Below are 11,786 nucleotides of genomic sequence, written 5' to 3' on the forward strand. Positions count from 1 at the left end.
TTGAAGGACTTGGCTAAAGGTAATTACACTTGCTATATATAGTGGTGGTACAATGACAGCAGTCAAAGAAGGTATTTTTATTCTAGCTAATCACGTATTTGTATACTTCATGATCTTTTAGAGTTAATTGGCGGTGAATATTGTTCATTATGTTGATCATAATACTTTCAATGAAGTTGCAAACATGTGCCAAAGGTTCAAATTTACACATAACTGCAATAATAATGAAACACGTGAGCATTTTCAGTTTATATCTGGTTGTGGTATTTGTGGAAGTCTTGCTGTTGAATATATCATGCAGCGAGATGTAGACAGTGTCAAATTGGAACGTTTTACTAAAAGGGCCACGCCAGCTATGCCGATGGTAGTATTGCTTGGGCAGAAAGGTCCAACTTTGGGTGCGAACAGCTTTCACTTACCGCTCAATAATGTACAAAATGCGTAATACATGTAAAAACTATCCCTCTTTACAATTTCATGTAATAATCTCGTCGGCTCAGTACCCATGGCGATTGTATATCAGTGTAGCTATGTTCAACAGTCGTTAAAGTATATATTGCCTTGAAGCGGTCACTAATTTTATTATTTTATTTGTTCGCTTGTTGGTTTATTTGTTTGTCTATTTGTTTGTTTTATTTTCTGTCCTCTGTAGCAAGTGCAACGTTCTCTACGCCACGCAGTCTGCCCGTCGTGATAACGCAGGTCAACTGTACCGGCAACGGAGACTCGATCACTTTCTGTCCCTACAGCAACTCGGTTGGCGTGGATAGCTGTGATCATGAACACCAAGCAAGTGTAACGTGTGCCATCGGTAAGTTACACGAACAAGTAATCTTGCGAGTTGATTTGCTTGAGGAAAGTTTACATGGTCAAAGGGGCGTTCCATTGTATTCAAAATGCCTATGTGAGGGCGCTGTTTTTAAAAAGCGACCACCCGCTTAAAATCTGTGATTGGTTAGATTTTCACTTTCCGTGGTAACTGTGGCAAAATTGGAACACGTGACAGTATACCTTTAACTAAGGTGTTAAGAAGATTATGCATGTGTCTATATCTCTTTGTTTTTCTTGAAAATTTCACTCGTTGTATATGAATGAAAAATATAAATATGTCGCTAGTCCCGGTCGAAGAGATAGAATATTGAAGATGTATAAAGAAAGTATCATAAAAATAATCATTTTGAGTGGCATACAATAAAGAAGTCTAAGTTGTTTGAAAAGTTTGCGCATGAGCAGATAAATTTTGCTCAAAGTTCTGGAAATCCCTACATATTGGTCAATTTTGGAGCACATGGACAGATGTTTAAAACTTTGGCCGTAAACCCCGTATGAAAGAGTTTCGGAGAAACCCCCCTAATGAATTATTCACAACCCCATCAATGTGCGCCTGTCTATACATTACAGCGTATTGCAAACCGCCGACTGACAGTACCATCAAAAATGGCACGGTGGTGTGGGAAGATTGGACACCTCATGAAGAGACTGCAAAAGTCAAGTGTATCCCGTTACATTCAACGGACGATCCAGCACTCACATGCGATGATGGGGAGTGGAAACCAACCTCTACGCCAGAATGTTCGGGCAAGTAGTGGTCTGTTCAGTGAAAATATGCGCTCCGCACTCATGTCAGCAACAGGACCAGAATCAGGAGTGGAATTGTAAAATGATTTTCAGAATCTATACCAAATTTACGAAGCTGTAATGTACTCACAATGTGTTCAGTATTGCGCAGTCACAGTCTTGCCGTGGCCAACAGGCGCCTGTGTCCTGGCTATCAACGGATAATATTAATCCTCTTTCTTCAAAGTTGTATTTAATTCTTTGGTTTGTCTCTGGAGCCTTGTAGAAAGATTTTTAACTAGTATACTATTATGATGGTCACAATAATGTAATTTTTTACTTATCAAAAAAATTCATATTTATAAATTGATAAACTTTTTAAGACCAATAACTTACAGTTATTTCGAAAATACCGCAAATGATAAACGAATACTAGACATTATCACAGCGTATCGCCTGATGCGAAGTCGGGGGGGGGGAAGGGGGTGATGGTGATGCGAGCGGCACAATGTCAGAGTGCATTTATTTATGATGCAAGTATGGAACGATATCTTGGACGTACTTCTGATAGCATGTGTACCTACACGTGTACACGTGCACAGCGCGAGACACATCTATCCAATTGGTCCCTTTAAAGGTATACTGTCACCTGTTCCAATTTTACCACAGTTACCATGGAAAGAGAAAATCTAACCAATCACAGATTTTAAGCGGGTGGCCGCTTTTTAAAAACGGCGCCCTCGCATGGGCATTTTGAATACCAAGGCACGCCCCTTTGACCATATATGGGCATATTTATATCACAGGTGACTGTATACCTTTAACCTCGCAGAATTATGCACTTGGGATCCCAAGAAACAGTTTCGAACTCGCGCTCTGTACTTCTTTCATAATGCAAGTACACAAAACTTTGTTTCGATGCATATGGTGGATGTATATAATCTGCACTGTACGGTAATTTTAAGTGACTTGGAGGCACTCAATAACGAATCATTGATTAACAACCATTGATTAACAATTGATTTCAATCACAGAAATCGAGTCCTGTAAAAAGATAGTCACAATCGGACTGCAATTCTTCTGCATTAGTAAGTCGACGTCTTCTTGGGAAACAGCCAAAGACTTTTGTGAGGAAAACGATGCACAACTTGTAAAAGTGGAAAATGCAAAAGAAAATTGACTTCCCTTCTGGAGAACTACTTGAAGACAACAAGTTTCCATATTGGTGTGGGCTTAGCCGAAAACGCGAAGTAAGTCAAATGGATCGTTTGATGGGCTACAGTTATGAACACCTATTACCTGGTCATGAGGGCTACAGAGCTCGTTTATTACCCCCGAGGGGCCGTGCGTTACCGGAAACACATCGCTGTTCTCCAAGACCGTAGGCCAAAGGGTATAGCGACGTGTTTCTGGCAATGCAAGCTTTAGGTCACAAGGGTAATAAACGGGTGCTAAAGCCCGAATAAAGACCAAATAATATGTTTTATAACACACTACATGCTCATGCAGATCTAAATTATTCTTTTAAATTTGCTTCGACAGGTACGAAACAATTCATTATAATGTTTACTTGGCGATTCCACAGCGGGAACAATAATGCCATTTTCTTCATAAAAGGAAGTTAAATGTCCTTAGCATACCGGAACGTCCTTGGTTGCACTTGAATCTTTGCTGTCAATGAGCTCATTAAGTTCCTACGTTGTTGAAATAAAAAATCTTGCTGTTTTTTAGTCGGAGACTCGTCGCTCGGGGCACACATCATGCTCCTATCACTCGCCATTGTTTCAAAGCTGCAGATGACACTGAACCCATCGTTACGTGACCGGGCACTTTTCGAAAAACATTTCGCTATGCAAATAGTTTTCGAAAAAATACCCTCTGACGTTCATGATTTTAGAACCAGTACGACTGGTCGTATGTTTTCTCGTCACGTGACATGTTCTGGCGAATCGCAGTAGAGAATAAGCATGTGGCGCGTTAAATAAAATTTACAGCTGTATGTGCACGTCTATGGCGTGATTCTTGCCGTGTATAAACGATGTATTTTTCAGATCGCTAAGGTTTGAAGCATGTTAAATGCCATATGATTTAAAACGACAAAGTCGTTCTTTTTGAGCTTTTGTGCATCGTTGTGTCGGTTTTTTCAACATTTCTTTTTATTATTTTTGTCGAGTTAAGTACTCTGCTAAAGTAATATTAGCAGCGACTAATAAAACCATCCGTTATTTGTACGGGTATCCTTCTAATCCGTACAGCATGTTAGTATAAAATACCTTGTATTCAGCTAGTCAACATAGCTTATATACTTGTATGACAAATAGGGCTGTAACACAACTGAGAAAATTAATACTCAGGATATTTTCTCTCCCTTTTGATGGCGGTCTCAATTGGGGAAAAATCAGCTCGTAGGAGGGTTGCTAAATTATTTGCAGCCATGATCTTCCAAATTGGCACAAAGAAAATTAATATTTCCATTATTCAAATCACTTGAAAGTAAAAACCGTGTCGAATTCTGGGTGAAAGAAAATCCATGCTGAGCCTATATTGAAAAAATCATTTGTAAAATCTTGGAACGGAAAAACCAAACCTCATGTCACTCCAATCTGAACAAATATACCCTCCTATCATCTATCTCAAAGATTATACCAAATCTTGAAGCAGTTTTATTCGTAAGATTAATGGAGGTTTATGACAACAATAGCATGCATGATTAGTGCATTCTTGACAGTTCTACGTTAAAGGTATACAGTCACCTGTATCTAAATATGCCCATATATGGTCAAAGGGGCGTTCCTTGGTATTCAAAATGCCCATTTGAGGGCGCTGTTTTTAAAAAGCGGCCACCCGCTTAAAATCTGTGATTGGCTAGATTTTCTCTTTCCATGGTGACTGTGGCAAAATTTGAACTCATAAACAGATCGAGCTCATGAATTTCAAGTAATTATGTGAGGAATTTCACCACAAACAAACAGGGAATTGACAGGTATTTGGTAGTGCGGCCTAAAGCTTTAACCAGCTTCTCCTCGCACTGCCCTTTCACCAACAGAAAGACGACTTTGAATGGACAGACGGAGACACCGATGGTTACAAACTCTGGAGAGATGAACCAGCTGACGACGATGTTGGATGTGTTCTTTTCATTAACAGCAGAGGCTATGTATACATGGAACTTGAAGATTGTGACGATAAGGAATTATCTGTGTGTGAAGCAGAGAATCAATAATATGGCGACGTCATTCACCACAGCACTGCTGCATCGAGTACATCCCCTCCTGATCTATAATAGACGAAAGCAAACTTTGCACAACATAATGTACGAGGTGAAGCCGAGTACATTATGGAGTACAAAATTTGCTTGAGTTCATTATGGACCAGGAGGGGGTACATTATGGATATTATCTTATAGTTTTGACAATACCAGTGAATTTGTAGATGTAGAAAACATCTGGGTCATAATCGGATATATTATCAGTAATAATCTAGAGAATGACATCACAAAATCAACTTATATTGACAAAGCTATAATAGAATTATGTATGGGATGGGGATTTGAGCAAGGTTCTGGGTCAGTATAAATAACTGGATCGACACCCGAATCAGCGTTCAACCGCTTTATTGACTAGAACTCAACAACACTAAACTAGTACTGAACAGTAACATCTAGAACGTGAGAAAAGTATCCATTTTTGGCGGGATACCGCAACATCACAAACTCGATGTGATTGGCTAATGAATACTGAAAGCTGATTGGCTATCATAGTTCAAAGTCTGAATCCGCACAACAAGTCCACGAAAATAAACTTTCATCTCCGATATTTCTCCCGGGCCGCGGAATTTTTGAGAAATAGCTCAATCAATATATCGAATGAAACATGAACATTGTTTTATCTAAACACCAAATGAAATGCTGAAATGTGTCTTTACTCAGTTCTTGTAATGCACATTAATGAGAGCAAGAGTTAACTTCTAATGGGTAAAGTTTGTTCACGGGTCTACTTGTATGTCCCACGGCTGTCTTAATTTCCGCTGATCTTACAAGGTTGTCGCGTCCGTAGTTGAGTCTTTCAACTTTAGCCAAACTCCAATTTAGGCGTCGCTTCACGTCGTCCTGAACAAGTACTATATCTCCAACCTTGATGGCATTTACAGTTTTTCCGGACAAGTTATGGCTCTCGCGTAGAGCTGGTAAATACTCCGACACCCATCGACGCCAGAATCGCGTGTGAAGTGTTGTTAGCAGAGTATAGCGTTTGTTTAACTCATCGTGGTTGCCATATGTAGGGTCAGTGAGTTCGTCATCATCAACAGATAGATATGGCAACGTAGTCAAGGGACGACCATGCAGTAGATGAGCTGGAGTTAACGGTATATTGTCTCTAACGTCGGCAGAGACATACGTTATCGGCCGGTCGTTCAGCATTGCCTCGACTTCAGTTAGCAGGGTGTTCAGCTCATCGTAGGTTACATACGCACGTCCCAGAGTTTTCTTTATGGCGTTCTTCGTTAGCCCAATCAATCGCTCCCAAAACCCCCCAAACCATGGGGCTCGTTTGGGTATGAATTTCCATTCAACTCGTTTATTCACCAAGTAGTCCTTCACTTCAGGCGCGTCGAATAATCGGTTCAATTCGTCTGATGCTGATATGAAGTTAGTCGCGTTGTCCGAGATCATTTTACTAGGAAGTGAACGTCTCGCTGCGAAGCGACGGAATGCTTGCAGGAAACCTCTCGTCGATAAGTCAGTGACTAGCTCTAAATGAACCGCGCGTGTTACTGCACAGGTGAATAGACACGCGTACACTTTTGTGTCACGTACAGTTTTCGTAGATTTGATGTACAACGCTCCAGTAAAGTCTACTCCTGTCACAGTAAACGGTGGTGTAATGTTTACACGATCTGTTTGGAGAGGTGCCTGTACTGGATATGTGTACGAAGTTCCGCTTATCTTACGGCATGTGACGCACTTTCTCAGGAGAGACCTCGCAGTATGTCGTAGTTTCGGGATCCAGAATCGCTGCTGTAAGTTTGTTACAGTTGACTGGACTCCAGCGTGAAGAAGTCGTGAATGTGCGTCGAGAATTAAGTGATCGGTGAATCGATGATTGTTCGGCAATAAAATCGGGAATTTCACATCGTAGCCGATAGGCGCGTTCTGTAATCTTCCATCGCATCTCAGTATTCCGCTTTCGTCGGCGAAAAGTTTCAGCTGTTTCTGTGTTGTAGCAAACTGTCCTTTCTGTTGCACTGAACGTCTGCCGTAAGTCTCTTGTTGGATGTGTTTGATCCAAACGAGTTCCGCGTGTTGTATTTCATCTGCAGTGATGGGTCCGCGTTTCCGAACAGCTGATTTCTTCAAATTCGATACGAATCTTATGACCAAGGCAGACACGCGAAGGAGTTTTGGCAGTTTGCTGTATCTGTTCGCGTCCACAATGAATTGTATACCAGTCGCTGGCATTTCGCGTTCCGGTTCGATGACAATTTTGTTATCTCCTGTCTGATCTGAGTTACCAAGGAGATCGTCGTCTCTTGCAGCTGACAGTGAAACGTGGTGTATGGCACTGTCAAACAATTCGCTGATTGGCCAGTCGCCGTGGTGTAACCAAGAGGGTCCATTCCACCAAAGTTTGTTTGTCTCTAGGTTACGCGCAGAAATCCCTCGGGTTAGCAAATCTGCTGGATTTTCCTTGGTAGGACAGTATTTAGCGGTGCAAGAAATTCCTCTGATTTCCTTGACGCGATTGGCAATAAAGACTGGAAGTTTCTTGTCGCTGTTTAACCAGTGTAGAACTATCTCGCTGTCCGACCATAAAATACACTGTTGAATACGTAGTTTATCCGTAAATGCGTTGCACAAGAACTTGATTAGCCTCGAGCCAACCAAGGCAGCCATCAACTCCAACTGAGGTAGAGTTAGTTCTTTGAGAGGTGCAACTCGAGTTTTGGCCATCACGATTGCGGTCTTGTTGCCATGACGAAGGTATGCGACCGCACCATATGCCTTCTTGCTTGCATCGGCAAACACGTGTAAGTCGTAGTCTTGACTGTCAGGCTGAATTGGAGAATCGAAGTACTGTCGCTTGAATTTCAGCTCTGTAGTTTTACTGAGATCATGCGCTATATCTGTCCACTGTTTACACATTTCATTACCAAGGGGTTCATCCCAGGCCAGTCCTTTCTTCCATAATTGTTGTATGAACACCTTTGCCTTGACATGAACTGGAGAGAGGTAGCCAAGCGGGTCGTACAAGCTCACTGTAGTTCTGACGACTTCGCGTTTCGTGGTGAGCTTATCGACTGGTTTGTGAGCTTTCTTGGCGTATGTTAGTTCATCTGTTTCGGTCAACCAACGAAGTCCAAGTGCGTTAACAGTAGTGTCCGGTTCGAGTTTATTGTCTCTTTCTGCAAGCACGCGAATGTCTTCACAGTTAGACGACCAGCTTCGTAGATTAAATCCGCACGATTCAAACAGGTGGTTTGACTCTTCATAGTATTCGACCGCATCTTCGTTGCTATCGGTTCCGCTGAGGATATTATCCACGTAAATATTGTTCTCGAGGTCGGTCGAAGTTGGGGTGCGTTCGTGAGATTCTAAGTGGGTCTTTACAACCGCGTTGAGGATGAATGGGGAGCTGACGGCGCCAAAGAGTATCACCTTGAAACAATACGTTTTGAACGGACTTTCCGGGTTCATCGGTTCGGATAACCACAAGAACTTTGTAAACTGACGGTCACTTTCATCCAATCGCACGTGTAGAAAGGCCTTTTCGATGTCGCTCGAAAAAGCGATGCGGTTTACCCGAAATCGAAGTAGAATTTGCGTTAGGTCGTTCAGTAGAGGTGGGCCCGTTAGTAGGCAATCGTTCAAACTTGGAGAATCGGTCGACTGCTTGCAACTACAGTCATAAACAATCCGTATTGGCGTCGTGGCTGAATCTTTCTTGACTGGGTGATGTGGCAGATAGTGGCCACTGCGACGCTCGCTTTCATTATCTGTCGTTTCTTCGATGAAATCCCGCGCCTTTTGGTCGGAAATGATTTTGTCATAAGCCTCCAGAATGTCCGGTGTCAGTCTGCGAGCCATAGAACGCGTACGCATCTCCGCGATATTGTAGTTTGTAGGTAGGGCCGGGTGGTCTGGTTTCCATGGTAACCGTGCCACATACTTGCCATTTTCGATGCGCAAGTGAGTGTCTCTGTACAGTTCGAAGTCATCTTTCGTTTTATTGTTTGCGAGCAGTTCTTCTTTGATACCGATTGTCTCGAGATCCCAATAAACTTTGAGTTGAGACTCTTCTTCGCATGTGTCTGTGAGAATGTGTAGAATCGTGGCTGGGTTTTTGGTCGCCTTTCCTGAGTGAATGGGACCGGAAAGTAGATATCCGAACTTTGAGGACACGGCGGTAGGTCCTGAGCCACGAATCACGCGATCTTCTACAAAATCCCAATAATAGTCCGCACCGATCAACACAGATATCTCGAATGAAGTAGCATCCGAAACGGGGTGAGCTAGTTTCAGTTCTCGTAGGTAGGGTACATCGATGAGCGATCGTGTGACAAAGTTAGTCATTCTTGTGGTGATCTGAGGTACGACGAGCACAGAAATGTCTATTTTCTGTCCAGAGAGCGTATTCAGTGTAAGCGTGGTTACATCGATTGATCTTTCGCGAGGTTGATTGTCACCGAATGATGTCAGCCGAATTACTTCAGTGCCTTTAATCTTCAAACCGAGTTTTGTAGCGAAAGTTCTCGTGACGAATGAACGCGTAGCACCTTCGTCGAATAACACCGTAGCGTCAACTGTTTGGCGTTTCGTAGAGACTGGAACGACGGCTGTTTTGAGAAGGATTGGTCCGTTTCGCGAGTTACTGTTATTGTAGCTCTCCTCCGTCTTGGCAAATTGAACGTGTGTCTCAGTAGCTGGGGTATTTTCGATTGCCTTTGCAGTTTTATCAGTGTTATTGTCCGTGTGATCTTGATGAAGAGACGTGTGATGTTTTCTGCGGCATACACGACAACTGAATCTTGATTTGCACTCACTGACTCGGTGCTTTCCCAAGCAATTGAAACAAAGTTTATCGCGTTTCACAATATCAAGTCGCTTGGCGCGATCTGAGACGACAATGCAGTCGTTGGGAAAATGAGAGTCCTTGCAATAGGCACACGATCTGGATTTCTTGGGTTTAGCGGGTGAAGCTTTGGCGTGAAATGCGGCTGTCATGGATGGTTTATCGGAGGAACCGCAGTCTAGTTCATCGGTTGAGTATCCAGCCTGTAGTGCGTCGATTTCCTTGTAAATCGCTTTCCGTAGATCTGCTAGGTTCCATTCGTTGTTACCGTGTTCCCGTGCGATTTGTTTGCGAGTATTTACTGGAAGTTTTTCCAACACTATGGGTACAAGTAAATCTCCGTACGATTCTTCACGTTTCCCTAGAGATTGAAGGCCACGAATGTAGCTCTCAAGGGTGTCGTAGAAATTTCTGAGACTACTGAGTTCTCCTGTGGGAGTAGGCATGTCCCACAACGCTTTCATGTAGGCGCTTATGATTTTGTGTTTCTGGCCATACCGTTCATCCAAAAGTTGAAGTGCATGTCCGTAGTTTGAACTTGTGAGAGATAGACCTTCGATGGTCCGAGCTGCCTCACCTTGAAGCTGAGCGCGTAAGTACTGGAATTTCTGTACGTCTCCCAGATTTTTGTCGTCATTTACAGCAGACTTGAAGGCGTCAAAGAAACTCACCCATTTCAGTATGTCCCCGGAGAAGGTGGGTAGTTGAAGCTTCGGTAGACTAGTTGTCTTCACAGAAGTAGACTGAGTCACGGGTAAAGCTCCTCCGTTGTTAGATCTGGCTGGTGATGAGCTTTCCGAATTTCTGTCGATAAATCTGCATATCTTACGTTTCCTGTCGAACACGTTATGGAGATAGTCGTCGGCCTCTTCGATGACTCCTTCGAGTGCACCCTCTTCAACACTTTCGATTATTTTCAAATCTACTGATGCAAGAATATCGTACTTAGAGTTTATCAACTCACTTAGAGTGATGAGATTGTCGAGGGCAGTCGTCTTGTTGGCTTCAGAGTCGAAAGAGGCGATGAGATTTTCGGCCTTGTTGAAGAGTTTGGTCAGCGAAGCCCGATGGCCTCTTCTCGTTCCCTTCAGTCTCGTGAGTGGTGTCGATACGGGTTGCTCTGGAGCGTCTGCCATCCTGGTCTCGGCACCAAAAATGTATGGGATGGGGATTTGAGCAAGGTTCTGGGTCATTTTAAATTACTGGATCGACACCCGAATCAGCAACACTAAAACTAGTACTGAACAGTAACATCTAGAACGTGAGAAAAGTATCCATTTTTGGCGGGATACCGCAACATCACAAACTCGATGTGATTGGCTAATGAATACTGAAAGCTGATTGGCTATCATAGTTCAAAGTCTGAATCCGCACAACAAGTCCACGAAAATAAACTTTCATCTCCGATAATAATAGAATTATTTACATATGTATTAATTGTGACATATATTGTTTATATGTATACGGCTAGTTTTCAATCGGATTCGAACCCACAACATACGGCATCAGTCGCCTAGCTGAGAGGCCAGAGACAGAACCGCTCGGCTAAATCCCCACTCTCAATAAAGAGTGGTTCAATAGCCGGCTAAGTTGTTACATTTTTCGACTGAGACCGCTCAACACGTTGTAGAGTTCGTGAAGCACTCACACACGCATGCTCACTATCACAGTCCCTCTAGGGGGACTGTGACTGGGCGAACGATAACCTCGGGGACAATTCTGTCCACCAGCAGTGTTACCAACCCAGGGTAGAAAATACGGCTCTCAATAAAGAGTGGTTCAATAGCCGGCTAAGTTGTTACATTTTTCTGACTGAGACCGCTCAACACGTTGTAGAGTTCGTGAAGCACTCACGCACGCATGCTCACTATCATACATCGCACATACACACTTTATCGAAGCGAAGAAACGAATTTCATCGCTTTAACTGGGCGAACGATAACCTCGGGGACAATTCTGTCCACCAGCAGTGTTACCAACCCAGGGTAGAAAATACGGCTGTGTATATTATACACACTTATGTATTTATTTATTTATTTGTACTGTCAAACAGTCACTTAAATCAAAATTTTAACCTATTACATTTCTGCCAAAAAGTTCATTGCTTTTGATCTTTGTGTTGTCAGTGCTGTTTACTGACAAATGTTATCATTTTACCAA

The 11,786-nt window shown here is 42.8% G+C and overlaps 1 protein-coding gene across 1 annotated transcript; it reads right to left on the reverse strand.

The window, feature by feature from the left end:
* Positions 1 to 5,500: 5,500 nt before the first annotated feature.
* LOC139149709 (uncharacterized) lies at positions 5,501 to 10,762 on the reverse strand. Its single transcript, XM_070721603.1, has one exon. It carries the CDS (start codon positions 10,760 to 10,762, stop codon positions 5,501 to 5,503), a length of 5,262 nt encoding a protein of 1,753 aa, XP_070577704.1.
* Positions 10,763 to 11,786: the final 1,024 nt, after the last annotated feature.

The sequence above is a fragment of the Ptychodera flava genome, chromosome 2, assembly GCF_041260155.1.
Source record: "Ptychodera flava strain L36383 chromosome 2, AS_Pfla_20210202, whole genome shotgun sequence".
In the NCBI taxonomy this organism is placed as follows: Eukaryota; Metazoa; Hemichordata; class Enteropneusta; family Ptychoderidae; genus Ptychodera; species Ptychodera flava.

What these genes read in the sequence shown, in the direction of transcription:
- LOC139149709 (XM_070721603.1), bottom strand. Translation starts at nt 10,762, where the DNA reads ATGGCAGACGCTCCAGAGCAACCCGTATCGACACCACTCACGAGACTG.